This window comes from Zeugodacus cucurbitae, chromosome 2 (genome assembly GCF_028554725.1).
Source record: "Zeugodacus cucurbitae isolate PBARC_wt_2022May chromosome 2, idZeuCucr1.2, whole genome shotgun sequence".
Taxonomy (NCBI): Eukaryota; Metazoa; Arthropoda; class Insecta; order Diptera; family Tephritidae; genus Zeugodacus; species Zeugodacus cucurbitae.
Genome location: NC_071667.1, coordinates 71,786,150 through 71,811,477, shown reverse-complemented (window position 1 = coordinate 71,811,477; position 25,328 = coordinate 71,786,150). Strand labels below are relative to the sequence as shown.

General features: G+C 29.0%; 1 protein-coding gene across 2 annotated transcripts in view; it reads right to left on the bottom strand.

Annotated features, from left to right (window-relative positions):
* Positions 1–803: 803 nt before the first annotated feature.
* Positions 804–25,328, bottom strand: part of LOC105209166 (elongation of very long chain fatty acids protein 7) — a 51,189-nt gene continuing 26,664 nt past the window's right edge. For both annotated transcript variants that reach the window (XM_011179429.3, XM_011179428.3), the window contains exons 2-6: positions 10,024–10,164; positions 4,659–4,766; positions 4,474–4,554; positions 1,235–1,696; positions 804–1,163 (exon numbers count right to left, since the gene is read on the bottom strand). In XM_011179429.3, coding sequence (XP_011177731.1) covers positions 951–1,163; positions 1,235–1,696; positions 4,474–4,554; positions 4,659–4,766; positions 10,024–10,164 — 1,005 coding nt within the window. In that variant the 3' untranslated portion in view covers positions 804–950. The remainder of the gene's footprint in view (positions 1,164–1,234; positions 1,697–4,473; positions 4,555–4,658; positions 4,767–10,023; positions 10,165–25,328) is intronic.

The window sequence follows — 25,328 nt, the reverse complement described above, 5'->3', positions numbered from 1 at the left end:
GTTTGTCTATGCAACTACATTTATACGAAACTAATAACTTGAAAGCTATTCTATTATAAAGTACGCTAAAACAAAAACCTAAATCAATGAACCGCATAAAATACAAGTACACCAACATAGAAAACACCGGCAAAGCTTTACAAAAACACAACAACAAATCACAGTAGAGTACAATGCAACTAGTTGTGTGCGCTTATAATAAAAGAAAAATAAAGTTTGGCTTTAAGTACAAAAGAAACACAATAAAGGTATTGTGTTAAATTGGAATGAAAATAATAAGAAAGGAGAGTGTTTAAAGTTATAAAGTGTTTAAAAATATTATAGTGTTCAAATAATTATTTCGAATTCTATATTTTTGTAACAATTCAAGTGTGTTGAAATCAAAATTCAAATTTATAATTCGACAATTTTTGAAAATATTTTTTTTTTTTAAATTTCGAAAATAAATAAAAACACTAATTTCGTAGTAAATTGGAGTGCGGAGAGCTAGATAGGCTTGAAAAATAGCATAAATGCGTATTTAATTACTTAAATACATAAACAATGACAATCATTTTATAGCTAGTTACATACATACATAAATGTGTATTTTTATATTTTTAAACTTTTTTTAAAATCTAAATAACTTCAATTTTAAAATACTTGAATGCAGTTGTTGCAAGTACAGCTTAAATTTATAATTGTTTTCTACACTTCTATTGTAACTATATGTTTGTATGTGTGTACACAATTTTGAAAGTTTTTTACAGTATTTTCTTTATACTTTTTCTTTCACATGTCTTTGTTATCGTTTTTTAATAATATTGTTTTTTATTAAAATACATTCATACAAATAACTACAAAAGCCTTAAGCGCGTATAACTTAAAATTACATTTCTATTACTTTTAGGTTTGCATTAAAATGGTTTTGATTTCTTTTAAATTATTAGTTAGATTTATTATAAATTAACTCAATTCGCCGTGGCGAAGACCCGCTGTCTCGTTGTTGTTGTTGTGTCACTAGGCAATTGCGACGCCAACGTGGACTTATAGTAACCGTCAAATTTGTTATTATCCTCCACCTTAAGATTGCCATTGATCTCCTTGGGCAGCTCACCATTTGACTTTACAGCGCCATTTGCATAGCCATTGCTCAGCTTGCCATTGGCGGCAATTCTTTCCTTCTGCAAAACAAAAAATAAAATTTTAATATTAAAATAATTATTTTTTTTTTATTTTTCCAGCGTCCACCCACCTTCTGCTCGCGCTTAAGATATGCCTGTTTGTAAAAGTCCGAGAACAGGAAGTAGAACATAGCCGCATGTGCGCCAATAAAGTAGGCAAAACCAATGGGGTAATTGCAATCGTTGCGGAAGAACAATTGGAATGAGTGCACCATAACCAAAACGAATTGTATCATCTGCAAGACAGTCAAATATTTCTTCCACCACAAATACTTTTGTACTTTGGGTCCCATCGCCGCCAACATGTAGTAGGTGTACATGATAATGTGCACGAAGGTGTTGAGAAAACCGAAGAATGACGAGTGACCGCCGGGTGTGAATTTCACGCCCCACCAAACCGAGCAAGGCATAATGCCGTGATGGATGACATGCAGCGTTGACACTTGATCATAGCGCTTGCGCATCACAAAGAACAGCGTGTCGAAGAATTCGGTGAATTTCGAGATGTAGTACCACCAACAGCCTCGTGCCACCTGTGTTGGATAAAAAGGTAAATTTGATTAAATTTATTTTTATTTTTTTTACTAAAATAAAATTTTAATTTTTAGGTAAGTGATTTGTGGATATAATTTTAGACTTCGGTGAGTGAAAAAAAATATTATTTTTTATTGTACTACCAATAATGTTTAATTTGCACCTGTCACCCATAAAACTCTCAAACTTTGGCTGAAGAGTCAACAAAACTCTCGTCATTTAAAAAATTTTGCTTAAAAAGTCATGTGTTTGACCATTTGATCATATTACATTCGACTAAACCTCATCTCAGTCTAACCAACTTAAATTTCAGCATACTTTATGATAATGAATTCTTTTCTTTCTATTTACCTAACATTAATTACAATGTTTGCAAGCATCATACGACTGTCGGTTTGAAAATTAATTTATGCGCATTGATTAAACTCAAGTGGCTGCTTTGAAAACTTTCGCAATCTTTTTTTTTTTAATTTTTTTTTTTTAACTTTTTGTGACACGCAAGCTATCTATCAGAGCCATTATTCTTTCTTGGTCAACTTTGTAATTCAAAGCCTGACACGCCTCATAATTCTGCACATATTTTCAAATATTACTCTGCACTATTGAACTAAGTCCACTTGTCGTTTTGTTTATCTATAATATTTGCTTTTACAAATCGCCGTTACAGACAGCTTGTCGCTGGCGCGCTGACATCAGGCTTTGGTTTTACTGAAAGCATTTGAGAAAGTTCGTAAGAATTGTCTTAATGGCAATGTGTTGGCAAAAGCAAGTTTTTGGTTGCTGGCCGAAAATTTTAGTTTTTTTAGCTGCTTCTTGCTAGCATTTAGCTGCTTCTGTGGCATAAATTATTAATTAGTTTGGTTATGCTGATGAGTTTTCAATAATCTCATATTATTTCACTATGATTTTCATTATAAATATATTTGAGGTTATAAAATTTAAAAATAAATTAATATTGTTGTATTGTTTTAGAAGAAAGTTTATTAAATTTCATTGAATTTTATAAAAAATTAATTTTTTTTAAGTCCATATTCATAAATTTTTGAAATCCAAACCAGTGATTTATTTTTCAAGAAGTCAAAATTATTTCTTACATTTCATGGCATTTTACATAACTCGACATTACCTTATTTCGTGTACAAATTTTGAGGTTAGAAATTCCTTAATTGGAAATAGGACTATTATACTAGGCACAAACTGAGGTTATGAGAAGGGCAGCCTCAAAGCGAGGAATAAAATATAAATATAAAGAAATGAGAAGAAGCTTCTCATTTTTCACTTTGTTTCGCTATTAGCCTAAATAATTAATTTTGGTTAAACATAAATTGTTTTCTCTACAAAATGTTTCTTTTTTTCTTTTTTCTTCAATATTATCCAACTTGTTTTCAGTTTGGAACCCAACGTTGAACATTGAGTACAGCTGTGAGGCGTAGTTATGTTTGGTTAGGTTAGGTCTATGCCTGCTCCCCACCAGAGGAAACACATTTAGTCTATAAAGAATAGTCGTTTGTGATGCCAAAACCTTTACTCCTAGCGCCTAGAATTTACCACAAATCTGGTTTTATGAGCGCCTAGAATCTACTACAAAGAGGTTTTGTATTTTTATATCCGCTAATTCGCAAGGTTGTACAAAATAGTGAGAACCGAAAAATGTTTGTATAGATCTCGCAAAGTCGGCGCTTTCCTTTGAAATTCCAAAAGGAAATTTGGGAATTTTTCACCTTTTCCTCCTCCAAGCCTGTGCAGCTATCGTCCGGTAAAATGTTTAGTTGCATCTCTATGGGACAATGGCCTGGGGTCCTCTAATTATAGGAAATATTGACTTTACAGAGGGCGCAGAGTACCCTAGAGCTCTTGCGTTCTACTTTTGGACACTTCAGCTGAGGCCTATCCATACAGTAGTACATTACAAGAGGATAGTGGTACTCCTAAAGGGTGGTAAATATTTCGAATTTTTTACATAAAAATTGATTGATTGACAATTCATTCATCATAACCGATCTGTGTATTCTATGTAAGGGATTTTATTTTTAAATTTTATTGAGATCAGCAGCATATTGCTATCAAGTGGAATTTTAAATGATATTATGGAGATAAGGGCATACTTATAAAGATTTCATCTGAAAGACAGTAGATATTTTATGGACTCTATTTGAGTTCGATATCTCAATAGGTGTGGAATTGCCAATTTCCAAAATTTAATATATAGAATTGCTCAAAAAGAGGGCATCATGGTAATATTATGCAACAAATTCAGTTTAAGTTTGTGAGGAAAGTCATTTTATCCCAGTGGAAAATGTAGCAAATATTTTTTTAATAAATATTCTTTTAAATAAAATAGAGAATTGCGAGTAATGACAAAATTTCAAATTTCGAAAAAAAATGAATTTCGAAAAAAAATTCGAACTTCGAATTTCGAAATTTTTTTTAAGTTTAATATTTATGCAATTATTTGTAATCATTTTGCCATAAACCCTGTACTTCTCTAAAACAAAAACAACAATAACAACAAAAATATTTCGAAATTTTCTTCACATATTGAAAAATAAATTTTTGATGATTTTTACAATTATTAATAAAAGAAATCATTCAAGTGCCACTCCTTCAGCAATTTACCACCATTGTTCAAGTAAAGTGCTCAACTAAATTTTAAGCAATCGCAAAATTAAAATTATCAAAAATATTAAACAAATTACAAAACATAAAAGCCTATTTATTTTCCCGCTTATCCGAATCCACTAAAAAATTTAATTATTATTTTGCATTTGCGACATACCCTTAACGCGCGCGGCGAATCCGAATAGTCCACAGGCTCACATCTGATATTATAGCCATTTAGCCAGCCGCCAATGCAGGACTGTCAAAATAAAAATACGAAAATGAAAATTATTAAATAAAATGAAAAGCGCTTTATGCACATTGGCGTCAATATTATGAGTGTTTGTGTGTTTGTGTGCTTACCTCGTAGAATAGCCAAGCGCTGAATAGCACTTGCGCAAAATTATAGACGATTAAGACTTTGCGCAATTCAAAAGGTTTTCTGTTTTCCATCAATTTGGGACCCAATACCTGGTGAGCGATAAAAAAAAATGCAAAGAAAAAACAGAAAAAAAGCATTAAATGATTTGACAAATATGTCAAAAATAAAGATAAAATAAATGTTAAAATCAAACTCAGCTGAAATACAACAACAAATAAAAAACACAAATGAATATGAGCATACAAAAAAGCGCTTGCAAAATGAATATTAATATGTGTTTGTATGTGTGTATGTATAGGTGTATTGGGTGCTTGTGTATGGTGGCCTGCATAAATTTCAAGCTTCAGTCATTCCTTTCTGCACAAATTGAGCACAGAGGCTGTCGTTAAATGTGCCAAAGCATTAAAATTAAAGTTTACAAAAACAAAAATCAAAAAATAAACAACAACAACAATAAACATATGCAAGAAACAACAATAGTTGTAGCAGCGCGTGAAAACGTTAAAATTTGGACAATCACAACATTATATAGAAATACAAGTGAATATGCATTTATGTATATATGTACCATGTAAATGCATATATGTAAATGATAAAGTAGATGACAGCAATCATTGCCCACCTATGAATTCGTGATTGCTCACAAAAACACCCATACACATACAGATATAGTGCGCAGCATCACAAAAGAAATATGCAAAAACCATTTGCAGCAACAACACCACAATGACTGTTATAATGAAGTTAACATTAATGTCAGTCAACAGCGGTGGCAGTCATGTGAACAAACATTTCGGCTTTTTTTTTGTAATGCCAAATCAAATTAGAGTCCAAAAGCAATGGTGCGAAGCCCAGAAAATGGGCAAATTACAAAATATAAAGCTAAAAAATGCATGTGTAAATAAACGTAATATATAATTTGCACACCAAGCAATTAACAAAATCAACTTTGCCAATTTACATGGGGTGTGAATTCGCTTTTGACGCATCGCCGGACAATGTGACCCACAGTGGGGTTGTGGTGGTGGAAAATGTGTTTATTTTTTTTTTATATTTTTTTTCAAATAAAATATTAAGTTGCGCAGCAATTTCGAAAAAAAAATTGAATTTCGAAAAAAAAAATCGAATTTCGAGAAATATTTTTAAAAAGTTTAATACTTTTTTCGAATTTTGAAAAAAAAATTCTAAAAAAATTGGAGTTTAAAAAAATCAAATTTCGAAAAAAATTCGAATTTCACAAAATTTAAAAAAAAAAGTTTGACACAAAAGTAACAATTTTCAAATCTTCAAAAAAAAAATAAAATTTATAAAAAATATTGAGTTTCGAAAAAAATTTCGATTTTCGAAAAAAAATTTAACATGAAAGCAACTGCTTTTAAAATTCCGATTTTCAAAAAATCTTAAAAAATAATAACATAAAAGCAACTATTTTCAGTAGAAATAATGAAAATAACTCTGAAAATGTATGTATTTATGATTTCTCTTCAACAATTTTTTATATAATTTTAATTGTCTTTATTTTCTAATTAAAAGTGCTTAAATTAACAAAAATTGACATAAGCAGCATTTATATATTTTTTTATAATTATTATATTAAATCTGCAATCTGCATTTTCTTCATTTTCACGACCTATTTGACTCATAAATGAACAAATGAAATATTTTTCTGTATAAAAAAAATTAAAAAAATAATAAAAATTGTGAAAATATTAATAAAAAAATATTTGTAATTTCTATGAGATCTGAGAGAAATTTTGAATTGAATTTGTTTTTTTTTTAATTTTTGATTTTTTTTTTTTTATTTAAAATTAAGTCAAAATATTTTTCTTTTAACAAAATTTTCTTGATATTTACACACCGTGCAAATAATTTTATTGCGAATTATACAGACACCTAACACAGTGGACTCACACAACTCAGCTGTTGACAGCTGACAAGCAATAGGGTGTGTGTTGTTTGGTCAATAAATTAGTTGCATGCGCATTTCTCTATCAAAGTCAATGGGAGTGCAACTGTTGAAATAAGTGTTGATTAATTAAATTAAACAAATTTGCTTAATTTGATAGCATCGCGTGTTTGATTGACATTTGTTAGTTCATTTTTTTTAACTTCAATGAGAGCTGTGCGCCTTCTTATATATTACGAGTAAAATGCGAATAAAGATAGTGTAAAAATTAAGAAAAATATATAAAAAAGTGATTATGAAATTTTCTTTTTTTAGAAAATTGAATTTTAGGAAATAGCTTGAAATAGCCAGTAAGGCTTCAAATAATATTTAAAATTCGTTTAAATATTTTTTTCTAAAAAGACGGTTCATAAGTCGCATGAATATCGATTTACCTCTAACCAATTTAAATAATTTTAACTTTTAAACTGCACACAAAGCTTCTCGGAATAAAATTCAGATTTCGAGTTTGTTTCTTAAGTCTTTTGTTCCACTGCAGCTCCTTCTTTATTCAATTTTAAATATGAAAATGAAATATCTCGCATGTGTGCTTCTTCTGCATAATATTCTTCGCACTCTTATGCTTAAATTATGTCGTGAGCGCGCTACAATTGCATTATTATCAAGCAAATCGATTGTTTTTAATCACTTCCTCAACGAGTTCGTCGCTGAAGTCTTTTGTATTGACCGCAGCAAGCAGGAAGTATGCGAAAGCGCAGCATGCCATTTAAGAATAAAAAAATTAAAATTCTTTATAAACGAAACTATCAATAAACGAGATTTTCATGCAGGAATTGACTATTTTAATAACACACAGCAACAACAAACATCATATTTGTGTGTGTGTGTGTGACTTAATTAAAGCAGCGCTATAGTAAGTTAGCTTAGTGAGTGCATTCAATGACCCTGAACTCTTTTGTAGCTATTAAAATGAAAAAACTTGCAGCCAAAAACCAAAAAATAAAAATGTGATAATAAAAATAATAACAACAATGCATATGCTTTTTTCGGCTGAAATACCAACGCTTCGAGGGTGAAGGGACAATTAGCACAGTTGATTATTTTTCGATAATAAACCAGCATATAGAGCAAGTGGGGGGAAAAACGTTGTTGGACCAGTTCGTTGCGGTCACTTTGATAGTTCGATGCTTTTATCAGCTATTTTTATGGCTTACAGGTATTTTGGAGCTTGTATGTGGATTGGCGTGTATGTTTGTATGTAAGTGGGAAGGTTGAGCGCTATTTTTATGATTTATCGTGTGATATTGTAATATTATATGAGTATACTAAAGTAGTTTTTGGCAAAAAAAGTTCAAAAATTATATTTTTGAAAATAAAAAAAAAATTCTAAAATTATTTAAAAATTATTTGAATTTCAAAAATAATATTTTTTCAAAATTTTTAAAAATATTTTTGTTTTATTATATAGTGTGCCAAAATAATATTTGGCAAACAAATTATTTAAAAATTATATTTTTGAAAATTAAAAAAAAAAAATTCTAAAAATATTTAAAAATTATTTGAATTTAAAAAATTAATTTTTGAAATTTTTTTTTTTATTATTAAAAGTAACTTGAATTTCAAAATAATATATTTTCAAAATTTTTAAAAATATTTTTGTTTTATTATATAGGTGCTAAAATAATATTTGGAATAAAACTATTTCAAAATATATTTTTGAAAATTAAAAAAGAAATTCTAAAAATTATTTGAATTTAAAAAACTAATTTTTGAAAATATTTTTTTTTATTAAAAGTAACTTGAATTTCAAAATAATATTTTTTTTTCAAATTTTTTAAACAAAATTGTTTTTATTTACTATATGAGTGTACTAAAATAATATTTGCAAACAAACTATTTCAAAATTAAATTTTTGGAAATTTAAATATTTTTTTTTTTACTTAATGTAAAAATAAATATTTGAGTCAATTCACTGAAAAATATCATAATATTGACATAGAGAAGATTTTATTGAAGGAATGTAGTCAAACGAAAATAATTTCTAGGAATCACCTCACTTAACCACACACATATTTCTATACGAAAACTTTTTCTCAGCACCAACGGCAGCAGGATGCTGTGACTTGGCCTAGCATGAATTTCTAAAATCATTATCACTCTGCAGAGAAGACTGGTTTCAACTGGCCATAATAATGTTGCCTTATTTATGACTAATATATGAGCTGTAGGCTTTCAGCGTCTATTATTTCTATCTTCACTCTCTTTCACTGCCTTGCTATGTAACATGAACTCCCCTGCAAGCTAAGACAATTTTATGCTTTTCATTTCATTTCAATGCCAGCCAGCCACACATGTGGCGTTCTTCACTTGTCGACTTGAGTATACTAAAGTAGTTTTTGGCAAAAAAAAAAAATATTTCAAAAATTATATTTTTTTAAATAAAAAAAAAATTCAAAAATATTTAAAAATTATTTGAATTTAAAAAACTAATTTTTGAAAATATTTTTTTTTTATTTAAAAATAACTTGAATTTCAAAAATAATATTTTTTCAAAATTTTTAAAAATATTTTTGTTTTATTATATAGTGTGCTAAAGTAATATTTGGAAAAAAAAACTATTTCAAAATATATTTTTGAAAATTAAAAAAAAAATTCTAAAAATATTTAAAAATTATTTGAATTTAAAAAACTAATTTTTGAAAATATTTTTTTTATTTAAAAATAACTTGAATTTCAAAAATAATATTTTTTCAAAATTTTTAAAAATATTTTTGTTTTATTATATAGTGTGGTAAAATAATATTTGGAAAAAAAAAACTATTATTGTACTAAAATAATATTTGCAAACAAATTATTTCAAAATTAAATTTTTGGAAATTTAAATTTTTTTTCACTTAATGTAAAAATAAATATGTGATTCAATTCACTGAAAAATATAATAATATTGAATTATAGAAGATTTTATTGAAGGAATGTAGTCAAACGAAAATAATTTCTAGGAATCACCTCACTTAAGCAAACACATATTTCTAAACGAAAACCTTTTCTCAGCACCAACAGCAGCAGGATGCTGTGACTTGGCCCAGCATGAATCTCTAAAATCGTTATCACTCTGCAGAGAAGACTGGTTTCAACTGCACATAATAATGTTGCCTTATTTATGACTTATATATGACTTTCAGCATCTATTATTTTTTATTTCACTCTCTTTCACTGCCTTGCTATGTAACGTGAACTCCCCTGCATGCTAAGACAATTTTATGCTTTTCATTTCATTTCAATGCCAGCCAGCCACACATGTGGCGTTCTTCACTTGTCGACTTGTTGATGGAGCAAGTCAGGCCAGTCAGTGAGTGCTTCCTAGCTTACAACTAGTTTTATTAATAGTTTCATGTTTCTTTGATTCGCACATTCTGTCCCTTCGGTGCGTGTGTACTCACCTTCACAAAATATGCGTAGGACAAACTGATCGCTATGGTGGGGAAGGGTGAACTCATCAGTGGCCAGTCTCGTGTGCGCGGATCGGATTTGTTGTCCATAAGATCACGCCAGCCAGCGTAAATTGTGTTGATGTAGTAGTCCTGGAAGTGGAAAAGATGACGAAAGAGAGAAATGTTAAAAATGTGGAAGATAATAAAATTTTACGAGAATATTCTAGCTGATGTAAGATTCTTAGGTATAATGGTGTCTATGAATATTGAATTAATTATATTTTATTAAAAATATATAATACTTGATTCAGAAAGTTTAACGCGTTTTAAACGAAATTCGGGATCCAGAAATTCAATATTTATTTTCGGGATTTGCATTTCAGGATTAGAAGAATTTTATTCATTATGATGTTAATTTTTTTTAATATTAATGATCAAGAAGACTTTAATCATTTAGTATTAGTATAAAAAATAATTATAAATATTTCCCAAGCAACTCTGAATCTTTTTATTATGCAAATTCATTAGAAAATCTCTGAAAATCTGTAATTTTTGAATAATTTTATTAAAAAAAAGTATTAGTATGATGATTTAGAAAATTTTGAGCATTTGGTAAAAAAATCGGGATCCCGACAACTTTCGGGATTTTCATTTTGGAATCATATCCTTATTTAATTTTATGATTATTTAACATTGATCAAATGGGCGAAAAAAATATATAATTTTTTATTTAAAATATTTTTTTTTTTATTAAAATTTTTTTTTATTAAAATTTTTATTATTTTTTATTTATTTTTATTTTTATTTATTTTTTAATAAATTATTTGTTGGAGTTATTAGAAATTTAAAACGCATTATTTTCAAAAAATATTGTTCCACTACATAAATGGTCATATCCATGTGAGGGCTAAGACACCAAGCTCCCACGCTGTATTCATTCGGAAATGACATCTTCAATTATTGGTAAACAGACTTAATATAGAAATTGCCAGTATTAGGTAGTTTTGTTGACAAAAATTTTGCATTTAAGTCAAAGTACATTTATACATACATATAAGTTAACAGTTAATCACTTCAACACCAATTAAGCTTAAGCACTTAACAATTTACATATGAGCAGTGGGCAAGGCTTGACTGTAAGTGAGTACTTGATCTTTGGTAAGCGATTTAAAGGCTTTTTGTAACGGCCACTTTCAAATTTTGAAGTTAAGTCAGTAAAAAATAAACAAAATAAATTGAATAATGTTAATAAATTGTATTAAAATATATAAATGACGCAGTATGAAATTATATAAATATAATTATATAAATTAGAGAAAATCTATAAAAATACATGCGCTTGCATCCAGCATAATTTCCCTCCATGTCGTATATGTTCATGTACCCCTTCCTACCATTCCACTCCTTCACCTATAATCACAACATGCACGCCACAAAGCAATTACGCTTTCAGTTTTCATTCTCTTTGCTTGTCTAACGCCATGTTCACCTTCTTTGTAATCTTGTACGAAAACAGAGCGGATAAAAGAATTACACAAGATTGTGTGCGCGCGCTGCCTGTCAGAGCCCGAACATTTAACGTGGCAAAGTAGACAGTCATTTAGTGCTTGCAGTTGCTTTCTTGACGAATGGACGGACATTTGGTTTGTATGTAGGTGTGCTATTTTGGGATTATGTTGTATACATATTGATACAAAATGACCAATTAAGATCAGCTAAACTCGATATGCGGCAAATCGAAGCTGTGCATGAAATTCAGTAAATATTTTGTAGCAAAAGTGGCGTTCTACGGCTCCAGCTGCAGGGTGGGCTGCTGCTGGTGCATTATGACCTCAATTGGCAAGCACGTGCCAAAATTTATAATTCATAATTTTGTATTTGTGCATATGCGGATATTTTTATTAATTTATTTCAAAAATAATTGATTTATTGGCTGGAAAATGGTTTTAATGCAGTGCATATTAATGAAGTAATCGCATGATATATTAGAGAAGGAGGCGCCCAGCTTCCATTAATTTTCCTAAATACAATAATTATGATATTTAAAATTTTGATACGTTTGTTCAATTAATCAAAAGATTTAATAAACCATTTTTGAAAAAAATTTTTTCAATTATCCCCACTAACGATCATAAAAGTATTAGCAATTTTTTTATTTGTATGAACTAAAATAATAATGAAAACTTAATTAAAAGCTTTTTGAACCTAGAAATATTTTCGGGATCCCGAATTACAAAATTCGGTGTTTCGGGATTTGAAATTATTTTTTTAATTTTTTAGTAAATTTGTCAACAATGTATATTGTTTAATTTTGCATGATTATTTAAATCAATTAAAAAATCGATATCCCGAAGAACCATATTCGGGCTTACGAGATTTCAATTTTTTTTTCTTATTTTTTTTGTAAAATTTTTCAGCAATGCTAATTTTTTTGATTTTTTTTTACGAAAATATAGTTTCAAAATCCAAAATCCCGAAATCTTCACAATCGAAACTTATTCGAATATTTCGGATTCCCAAAAACGTTGTTTTACAATCCTGTAATCTTGAAATGTTCACTATCGAAATTTCTGTAAATAAACAAATTTCGGGGTCCCGAAAATGAAATTTCTCAATCCCGTAATCCCAAAATCTTCACTTTCGAAATTTCTCCAAAGTCAGTCAACTTCGGCCTTTAGATGGAAATAATTTACATACAAATGCGTATTTATAAATGCTCAAGTGATTAATTTCACTTTTACAAGCATTCTTCATAATTTGCGTCATACCTGTAAGTAGACAGCAGTCGTTCTATAGTATTATTATGTTTTTATTTTTCTATTTAATTGCTATTTTGTTATTGCACACACATTTGCGCAGGCGGTTTTAGCACTTTTACCTGTTTGTTAAAGAGAGACTATGACTTCGAACTCTGACAAGGAACAAATTTACTTACTAAACAAGCAGTAAGCAAATGCTAGCTTTATGAAAGATACAAAAACAAAAACAATCTTAACATGACAGTTTACTGTCAGCAAATGTTGATTATATTAAGTACAATTGTTTAACAGTCAACTGGTAAAAGCATACTGATGTCTATATTACACACTCATATAACTGTTTGAATTAGTGGGGAACGTTGGATATTGAAATAATATTAACGGTAATTTTATTTTAATTTCTTATTAACATTATATGTTATTATAACAGCTTATGTTAACTTGACCACTGTTAATAACATTTATGTTAAATAAGTCTAAAAAAAACTGTAAATCACCCAGATACAATCAAACATATTTCTACAGCATTTTTTACTTCTGTTTATTTAACAGAATATGTTACTGTTAACAGTTATGTAAAGATAACACTGGCAGTATCACTTACTGTAATCTCTTGAAATGTTTCTCTGCGTCTATAAAGCTGTCTGTTTGTTTAAATTTATTATCATTAATTAAATTAAAGTTTTTTAACATTTATAACGGTACACCACTAATGCACATACATACATACATAAACGTAAGTCAATAAATTCTAGCTTAAGCACTTAAGTGCTGCTGCATATATAAACATTTCCTAGCAATTTCTATGAAAATATTTGCACTTGAATGATGCGAAGAAAATGTGAAAACAAAAATAAAAATAATAATTTTTACATATATATTTATTAGATAATCGCTTGTTGCTATATATTGAAAAGTATATACTACGTATAAACAATAAGAGCATGCAATAATTAACATGTTTAAGTGTCTCTAGATAAGTGCGCAAGTGTTTATTTACTACTTGCATCTATTTAGTTTGTATGTATGTATATGTGAGGGAACACCTTTTTAATTGGGTTTTTATTAAGCGCAGCGCTTAGCGTGTAAAAAATGCCGTTTGTATTCTGGAAAATACTAAAATGATTAATATGCGTTTGGATTCTATGAAAATCACTTTATTTTATATAATTTATGTTATTTCCATGTCGGGGTTAACGGATAGTTGAATGTGAAAATTTCCTACTAGTAATGACTTTAAGCTTTGATGACGTATTATTTATATATTAGAAGACCTTTGAAGTCTTCTGAGAGAGAACATGGTTTCCATTTTTCTTACTCACTGAAAAATTTTGAAAAGTTTGGAATTTTCTGGACTTTTTTGGACTAGTTTAACCCCTGTGTAAAGGTTATAATTTAATATATTTCAGGTTAATTTCTTTACTCTTGCAACATGTTGCATAGACTGCTGCAGATGGGCGAAATCGAACTATAACTTTACAAGGGGCCAGATATCGAACATTAAGACCTCAGTGCTAATGTATAATTTTTTACCGAAAATATTCGTAAATCTCTCAGATATTTTAAAGAAATTCGGCGGGAATCTTTCTCTTCTAATAATGTCTGTGTCAAAAATTGTCAAAATCAGATCAACACTTTTTCTAACCCTCATACAAGTGATACACAGACTATCAAACTTCCGGTGAACTTTATATCGTATATATCGGTTAGTATGTGAAATATATTAGCAAAGTTAAGTGAATATGATGTAGCTTGTTGGCGAAAATGACTAAAAATTGTCCAAAAAAATTAAATGAAAAATTTCGATAAAGTATAATGTTCGGTTACACCCGAATTTAGTACTTCCTTAGTTGAACTATTTAAAAATCTTGCTTGCTTTACTTGCTTCCGAAGTGTTGGTAATCAGTTTCAATACAACTGTAGTGGTTTTTATGATATTAATTGGCTCGAATACTAAAAAATCTGGAAATTCCAATAATTTATTTGAGAATTGCTCTCAAAGCTTGTCATATATAAGTTTTCTAAATGAGAGATTTATTTTGTGATCTTCTTCCGTAGAATCCGATCTATTTTAATTTTTATTCCTTTGGCGCCGAAATGTAGGCAACATTTTTTTTTTTATTTTCAGCTTCCGCTTAAAATGTACTCTTGACAAGCTGTAAAGCATTACAAAGTGCTAAATTGTTGCAAAATTATTTATGCAAATTACGAATTGTTTAATTGATAACTTTGCAAGCGGCGACAAAGTAAACAAATGGCATATAAACTATAGTCTCGTTACAAGCCGACATGATTTCATTGAGCATTTATTGTTGTAATCAAACAGCATTCCTTGCATGCTTCGCTTTACTTCAGTGCTAGCATATGATTGCATGCACATTTGTACATATATATATATGTAAGTAAACACTAGCATAAACTGAACTAAAGCTCACAATTTGCGCCTGCGCATAAACGAACAAGCACAAAGGCGTTTAAATGCCGCTGCGAATGGGGCGTATAGTTGTTGTTTAAATTGTAACTTAGTTATTTTGCACGCTACCGGCTTTTTCCTTAGTATTCTTTTGTTTTAATTGATTGCGTCACGCATACAGTGGCTTCTAGAATATTAAAAAAATGAAGCAGAAAAAACACAAGACGGCAGCAGGTTCTAGTAGTTAGTAACTAACTGCAAAGCCACAAGCAACAAGTTCAATGTGTTAGTCACACACATACATATTAGTATTTTGTGGCGTCACTACTAAGCACAGACCGGCTGTGGCCGGTTCGCTGCGCGGAAAATTTCCAATATTTCATTAGCGAGCATACAACTGTTGGAGAGGAGAGTAGTTCCACGTTTAAGGCTGGTTTATGCTAACAATTTGGTTTGTGGGTATTTTGTTGTTGTTCTTTTCGACACGCGTTCAAATGAATTAAGTCCGAATTAAAAGGCAGAAAACGTGATTGCACACAAATGTGTTTGCAAAAAAAAAAAAAAAAAACAACGGCAAATGGAAAAAACCGTAAACAGACAGTGGAAAGGAAAATTTTGTGAGCAAAACAAAATATGAAAATGAGTTTTAAATGCTTATAACAATATCAATAATAAAAGTAAATATTAATAATAAAGCCATAATTAAGCTGCGCCGGCGTCGCGAGCCATATAAGTTCAGCAAGCACAAAAACAACATACAAAAAGCAGAGGAAAATTACTAGCAAAACAAATAACCCGAATAAATAAAGAAAAATAAATTAAAAAAATACGAAAAAAAATATTAAAAAAAATGAAAAAAAAAACAACAACAACACACTTGAAATTTGAAATTAAGCAACCATTATTAAATCGAAAATATTGCATAGTCAAACGTTTTATTTATAAATGCAGCGCTGTTGGCTGTTATTGGGCGGTTCTTAAGCCACATACCGGTTACAGACGCATGCCACATTACAAGTGCCACAGCTCACATATTCATATGCAGTAGATACAGTTACATACATATATACTAACTACTGCCAGAAGTGGCCAGCCGAAACAGCAAGTCAATTACAATGCAAAAGCAACTTGATCAGGTTGGTGTTGAAGCTACGGACAACATTAATGTGCATAGATTGCATGCATGCCACTTCCACTGTCAGGAATATTGTAGCAAGCATGCGCATGTTGCTTTAATTTAAACTTTTATGTTATTTATTTTCGCTTTTATGCCACTTGCAATTTTCCGTTGCCTCTCTGCCGCCTTGCATTGACTTCCAATCGATTGCGTTGCATGTAATGTGTTTAAAAGCGCACATTTGTTGCATGCAACGTGCATTCTATTATGCTCAATCGATTGCATATTGTTTATTCGTACCATACTAGCTGTGTGATATAAAGAAGTGTGCGGATAAGTATTGCTTTGGTTTCGTTTCATTGACGCGTTTAATGATTTGTGCGCAACTTGTGGACATATTAATTGGAATTGTGGTGTTTTGGTGCTTTTGCAGCTGTATATAGTAGCTGGGAGCTGAATTAAGAACTTTAAATATTTTAGTATTTAATATTTTTTGAAAGACACAAATTTACTTTTTAATTTTTCTTTCTATTAAAAAATTAAAAAAAAATATATTTATTTTTTATTAAATTTAAATTTAGTTTACTCTTATTTATTTTAATTTTAATTTCAATTTTAATTTTAATTTTAATTTTAATTTTAATTTTAATTTTAATTTTAATTTTAATTTTAATTTTAATTTTAATTTTAATTTTAATTTTAATTTTAATTTTAATTTTATTTTAATTTAATTTAATTTAATTTTTTTTATTTAATTTTATAAATGTATTGTAAAATAAATGAATTAGTTGTTATTTCAAGCGGAAAACTAGCGTTAATGCATGCTAATTTATTGCATAATAAAGTCATAATTGCAAATTAATTTGTTAATATTGTTGTAAATTCGAAAAGTGTGCCAAAGACAATTAAAAACACTAGCAAGATAATATCAGATAATTCGTGTGACCCTGTGTTGTTGGCAAAGTAAGCGTGAGCGAAGAACATAAACATAAATTGTGTGCTTGAAAATTGAAATTGAAAAAAAATTTAAATCAGGTAAATTTTAATGTTTTTACAAATATTAAAATATAATTTTGATATTAAAATAAATTCTGTATTTTTTATTATTGTGAAAACTACTTTTTCAATATTTTAAAATTCATTCCTAATTTTTGAAAAATTTTAATACTGCATATGAAATGCAAGCTTTCTCATTACTTCAGATTACATATCAGTAATTTACTGTTTTTTTAATGCAAAATCGTAAAATTGCGCTTTTGCACTCTATGAATTATTCAAAGCAATTTGGTTTTAACTTATTAGCGTTCAATGCATTTTACAGCTATACACTTAATATGTAAAAATACTAATATTATTACCCCTCGGCAGACCCTTTCAACATATGCATTATGCCTTGGCAATTAATATGATGCAAAATAGCAATTTGTAATACTTCTTTGTATATTAAATTAGAAGCTGCTGAGTTAGAAATGTAAAAATTAATTAATTTATAATTAGCGGTGCTTATCTGTATATAAATAACAGCGGGAATTATAAATAGTTACATTTTTTCCTTACAATTTAAGGCATTTATAATTGAGTTTGAAATTTATTTGAACTTTAAATCAAAGTTAGACGTGTTGTGACTGATTTAAGTTCAATGTAATGTGAGAGGTAATGAAAGGTTATTGATTTTACACCCTTTAACCTGATATTATTCCAATAAAAGTTGTCATTTGTTTCAATTTACGATTTATGTGCTTTTGAAAAGTCTCAATAATCACAGCGTGAGATTCTATTACACAACACTTAATAATTGCAAAGCTTATATAATGAATAAATTTATGTAATTATACACTTAAGTGTAGATAAGTAACACCTTTTAATTGCCAGAAGTGTATTTTAATAGTAATCATATATAATTTTGCGATTATTATTGGGTATTGATTTTCGCACATGTAGAAATTCCTATTGGTATATATAAATATATACTAGTCCGAGGGGATTTACTACAACACGTTGATATTAACTCAATTAATTGCATTAATAAATACATAGCGGTAATTTGATAATTCAGTTATGCATTTGCGGAAATTGCAAAGCAGCGGTGTGAGTACATGAAATTAAGCTTATTTGTATATAATCATGTATGAGTGCATACTAAAATGTGTGGGTTAAATTACGTAATTACAATTACTATGATGCTAATCACGATTACGTTACTGGTAATCCCAAAAATTGTTTGCAACGTAATTGCATTTTTTTGCAATTATTGTAGTTGTAATCTTTAATCTTTGGTAATTTTTAATTACAATTAGTGGTTGTTTAATCATTACTTTTTAATTACAATTACTTGAATTCTAATCTTTATTTTTTTGTAATTTTTAATTACTATTAGTGGTGTCTGAATCATTAATTTATAAGTGCAATTACTAAAATTGTAATCATTACTTTTTTGTAATGATTACTTTATTCTTAAAAAATTACTCTAACAATGGATTATGATTAACATCAGAGAAGTGATAATCGTAAACTTTTTTACTTACAATAAAGTATCAAACCAATTATTCTGAATTAAAATTATAAAAAATCAAGTAATCAGAATGTAATTATAGTCTTGAAAGCAAAAAAAAAAATAAAATTTCTATATCAAGAAACTAATTATGTAAATATTGTCTAACAAATTCCATATTCACGTTAAATTGGCATTATTTTTGTTATATTTGAAAAATATATATTTTATTATGCAAATAATGAAATATATTTTTGCATTAATTTTTTTTATTTGTTAAAAATATTCATCTCAAGTTTAAAGTCCACTAGAGGGCGTGTCTTCTGTAGTCATTAAGCTTATGCAAAATGCTTAAAATAAACATTTGTTGACAAAGTGAATTGTGAAAGTCAACGAACAGCTGCAAATTGTTTTTTTTTTTAATTTTTTTTATATTTTCTCTAGAGCGGCGCTTAAATCTATGCTTAAGCACCTCATTTATTATTCATATAAACAGAGATACAGTTTTAAGCAAATTTCGATGGAATTTTTCCAAAAATCTTAAGCAAAATGTATGTGCAAATTTATACATTTATGATGGTACGAGGAAGAAATTGAAACTGTTTCGCTAGACATTTGTAGACCGTGAATAATTAAATAAATTAATTATTAATTAAATAAATAAATAAATTAGCTTAGATTGGTCGACTGCAGTCTAGACAGCTGTTCTGGAGAGTTCTAAAATTAAAATAAAAAAAATCCTGTGAACTAATTTCTCAACAGGTGTTCCACAAGTTCACAAATTAGTATACATGTTTGAAATGTTGCATTCACCCCTTTAACTCTCTCATTCACACTGCCTGCTTTAAACTTCACTATTAATGCGAGCCTTTTTTTATACAAATGTATTGCATTTGTTGTTATTCGCTATTAATTCGCTATTATATGTCTATATTAGTATGTGTGTACATGTAAAAAAAAAAATTCATTGTTAATTATATTCATCTGTAATGTGCTGACATTTTACATAACATTATCACGTTTTACAATTAAAAGCAAACACAATCGTTTAACATGTTCATCTATGCCTATGCATATATATTTACATATAAATACAATGAAAAGCTGACAACCTCAACCATGAAATCACCAAAAAATGTGCACAAATCACGCTTAAAAAATGTCAAGTATTTATTGCAATGAAGTTGATGTTGCTGATCTCTAGCTCCGCTAATGTTTTTAAGTGAATTTCTCTCTTTTTTTGTAATACCTCTGTAGCTTTTTTTCGGTTGCGGAAATAGCGTGAAACTATTTGTGCACACGAATACCTAAATTAGAGTGCTATGGTCGTCGGGTGTATTTCTTATGAGAGCATGTATATTACATATGTATGTATTCTTGTAGACTTGCATGCGCCTAATTGTTAAGTAAATGTTTTCGCCAAATTAACAAATAGTGTGTGAATAAAATTTCACATTACTTAAATAACCGTGAAAATTATTATTTTCTTTTAATTTTATTTTCATTTAGATAACATTTTCTCACACGATTTTATTAATATGTAACTAGAGAATTTCACTTCAAATGCTTATTAAAGGGAGAAAGTTATAAAAACTGTGTTTCTGTTATTCAAATACTAAAATTTAAAAAAAAAAACAAGTAAGGAAGGGCTAAGTTCGGGTGTAACCGAACATTTTATACTCTCGCAATTTATTTATTTAACTTTATTAATATAATATAATACACAATTTGACCCACATATTCGTCATATATATTGTATAAAGTCCATTGAAAGTTGGGAACCATAATATTAGGTTAGAAGCACCGAGGTCCTCGTGTTCGATATATGGGGCCTTAAAAACCTATGGTCCGATTTCGGGGATTTTTAGAATGGGGCTGCCACACTATTAACATAGTATTTGTACAAAGTTCTTCACCGATATCTTCACTAGTACTTACTTTATATATTGTAAAGGAAACGATTCAGATCGTCTTCAAAGTTCTGGTACATAGTAAGTAGGCGTGGTTGTGAAGCAACATATCATTGGGATGTAAGGAAACTATTACAACCAAGTTTCATTGAAATCGGTCGAGTAGTTCTTGGTGTTTAACCCATAATTGGGCGAAAATGGGCCACACCCATTTTCCATTTTGTTAAAAAATCTGAGTGCAGCTTTCATCTGCCATTTCTTATGTGAAATTTAGTGTTTCTGACGTTTTTCGTTAGTGAGTTAACCCACTTTTAGTAATTTTCAACCTAACTTTTGTATGGGAGGTGGGCGTGGTTATTATCCGATTTCAACTATTTTCATGGTGTGTGGTGGGGTATGTAAGAGTGTAAGAGAACCGGCTGTAGAAAGTTTGGTTTATATGGCTCTATTGGTTTGCGAGATATGTACAAAAAACTTAGTAGAGGGCGAGGCCACGCCCACTTCCCCAAAAAAATTACATCCAAATATGCCCCTTCATAGTGCGATCATTCATACCAAATTTTATTTATGGCTTAGTTATGGCACTTTATGTGTTTTCGGTTTTCGCCATTTTGTGGGCGTGGCAGTGGTCCGATTTTGCTCATTTTCGAAAGCAACCTTCCTATGGTGCCAAGAAATATGTGTGCCAAGTTTTATCAAGATATCTTAATTTTTACTCAAGTTACAGCTTGCACAGACGGACGGACGGACGGACGGACGGACAGACAGACATTCGGATTTGAACTCCACTCTTCACCCTGATCACTTTGGTAGATATAACCCTATATCTAACTCGTTTAGTTTTGGGTGTTACAAACAACCGTTATGTGAACAAAACTATAATACTCTCTTTAGCAACATTTGTTGCGAGAGTATAAAAAAAGAAATTCATTTTTGAACACCTTCTACCTTTCCATATAGCCAAAGCAAATCAGCTATTGCTAATGGAGGGGAATGTATTCGTACAATATTCACAGAACATAACATACTTGAACAGAACTGAATCTGAATGTTGTTTTGATTGTGTACTAAAAATAACAAAAGGATCAGCATTAGTAAGCTAAAAATAGCTTACATGCTTATAAATGAAAATTACATTATGAAACTGGTTACTGGAGAACCGCAGCTGTTGGAGAATTTTTGAATTTTGAATGAAATTCTCTCTTTTTTAATAAATTCATAGTTATGAAATAAATAAAATAATGGCAAATTGGTTTCGAACAACAGCATATAAGAGTGAAGCACAATACAATTATTTCATTTTGGAAATTCCCACTTATATTTATTTAGAATATTTTAGTGTGGGATATTTAAGCTAATTGATATTTTGTACATATCACCAATATTACCGGTTAAGTTTTCTGGCCATATTATTTAAGCTTTCACACACATGAATTTTGCATATGAATAGATTTTATATAACACTTCTTTTCTTTCTATAAATAAAAAATATAAATTTTCTTCAAGCTTGTTCGCCAAATTGCATAATATCCGGTTAACCACACCTCATATTATTATGCAAATAAAAGTGCGAAATTAAAAAAAATAATAATGAAGATTTTATGATAATTCAAACATGTTTTTAATTACATTTCTATTTTATATTTATTTATTTCATATATTTAATTGCAATGATTTATATTGCAACTTAAATGCTGTTGAATATTTATGTTTATCATAAATATGTTTTTTATATATTTGTTAATTATTTTTTACACATATTAATTTATGTACTTTCACATGCTAATTATCAATTAATTATATCGGTTATTTCTTTCCCACTTTGTTGTCGGCATTTATTTATTATACAAATGATTTCCTGCACAAACAGTAATATTTTAATATGACAAACATTTCATTTGCATATAATTTCATAAAAGGTTTTTTATATAATAATATAAAAATTATATTCATAAATATCAGAGTGCATTTACATTAAATATATTATTATTGTTGAAAGTATATTATAAATAACTTGCTGTACCGAAAGTAATTAATTTTGTATTATATTTTGAAATAGAGTTGCCACGTATCGAAAATAATAAATAAATAAAATTATAAATTAAAAACAAAGAAATATTACATATAATGTGTTAATAACAACTTTCGTTAAGTATTCAGAGTTTTGTTTATAATTCAGACATATTTAGGGATAGGGTTGCCTCAAATCGTTGAATTTTGAGTTGAGTAAAATATTTGAAAATAGCTTCAAACTTAGTTTAGAGCTTCAAAAACCATAAAAATAAATAAATTTAGTCAGATTTTCGAATAGGGTTGCCACCTATTAAAAATTAAAAATATCAAATATTGTGCAATGTTTGTCTAAATATAAAGATCTTCATAAAGCATTCCGGAAAACGATCTGTAGGCGATAATGTAACTATATTTTGGTATAGAGTTGCCACTTATGTAAAAAAATATTTTTTTATTTTATTAAAAAAATGTATTAAGCATGAAGAGGTTACGAAAGCATTCCGGCAAGAATTTAGAATACTTCAATTTACATAAATTCTAACGAAATTTTATTACATTCTTTTCCTATTTTTGGACTTAAAAACGAAAAGGGTTTCTCATCACTGTATGTCAGTCACGCTTTTAACGCACTCTACTCCCACTAAAATACTTTTAATTATTGTCTGCATACCTCCCATCAGTATAATTATTTTTCGCTTTGTCATGCACTAAAAGCTCCAACGTTAATTCTGCCAGACAGACACACGTAAATACGATCCATTTTATTTTACTCAATGAAAAATTTTCCACAATTCCAAATCGAACATTGGTATGCAATGCACTCGTTTCGTTTGACTGATTAGATTGCAGAAAATAAATAGATTTCAACTTCATGTATTATTCACAAAGTTTAATGAGCCGTTTTATGTCGCCAAGAATAAGTACAAAGCGTAGGCGCAATAAGAACGGAACATGTCAGTGGCTATTTCACAATTGTCTAGGATTTTTAATATATTTTTTTGTATATATGGAATATGTAATGTGATTCGATTTTGGTTATAAAAAAATAAAAAGAAAAATATTTTAAAAAATTAAAAAATATAAAAAAATTAAAAAAAAAATCGTTAAGTGATTGTTTCTGTATTTCGTTGATTTGCCAATTTAATACGCAATCAGTTTGGCAATATTTTAATAGTGTCATAAAAAGCTAATAACTTTACGCAATTGAGTGGTACTTCGCAATTACATATTTGTAGTTGTATATATATGTACATATATGTATGTATGCATATATTTACAGCTGTATTTGTTATATAGACAAGCTGAACAACAATGACACTGCTAAAAATTACTAATAGATTTGCAAAAATAATAAACAAATAGAATATTTCGCTAAAATTGCGCAAACAACAACAAAAACATGTCCAACCTGTAAAGCTAAAGCGGATCTTGTCGCTGTTAAATTGAGTTTAGATTTATGTTTTTATGATCTTATGGCATACAATAAGTGGGGTTTTCAACTAAAATCCCCTGCAGCCAAAGATAGTCAATCTATCAGCTAACCATCCACCACCATCTATGGGTGTGTCTTACAGCTAACAAATTGCGAAATTATGTTGCCAAAAAATTGTTGAAAAAATTTCGCAAATCAAGAACAATAAAATACACAGTACAAGGTACAACAAAGCGATATCAAATAGCCAAGTGATGCGCCCTCTAGAACAGAAAAAATAAATACACAAAAGACTTAAGCGACAAACCTGCTTCTGCTGCCGTTAACAGCGCTGCTAAAGTTAATATCGACTCTAACAGTGCACAGCAGGTTTGTTGAACTTTTCTAAATGCTTGTGGCAGTGGCGGCGTTGTTGGCGCGTGGCTTCAAATTCTAACTCGCAGCGACAAATCGAGCGTTCAGCGCAGAAGATTAATAATCTTCAGAGACGCAAATTGTCGGGTGCGCTGTTCTTTGCATATACCTTTTTTTCATTAACTGTTATTGTTTATTTTTTGTGCTGTTTCACGCTTTAACTGTGTTTTGCATAATTTCTAAGACATTTCATCATTTGACTGGTTTTTAGGTGATATCTTCTTTTTTCGGTTTCTAATTTCGCTTATTTCTGTTTTAATTAAAGTGATAGCATCAATAGCACGCACACTTTGGCGCGGTGCTTTAAGTGGCTTACATAGATGCTGGGTTTTTGAGTAGTTATGAAATTAAGGCTTTGTTCTGTGACTGCTGCCATATAAAACTGATTTCGGTGTTTCCGCGTTCACTGAGTTGTTTGGAGTATACTGAAACGCCCAGCTTGTGTTTGGCTTGAAGGCTGAGCGTGTGTGTGAAGCTCTCTGGTTTAATTTTTATTTCGGATTTCTGATTAAATGACAAAGTTGTGAAATACATAATTAAAAATGTTTACAAAAAATTTATTTTTATTTTTAATTCTCAAAAAAAACAACAACACAAAAAATTAAACAGAATAATTATAAAAAATAAATAAAGAAAACTAAATTAAAAAAAAAATCCTATTTGAACATTTTATATTTTTATTATTTTCACTATAATGAAATAAAAAAATATATATTTTTTTAAGTAAAAAAAAAATAAACGTAATAAATTTAATTTTATTTAAAA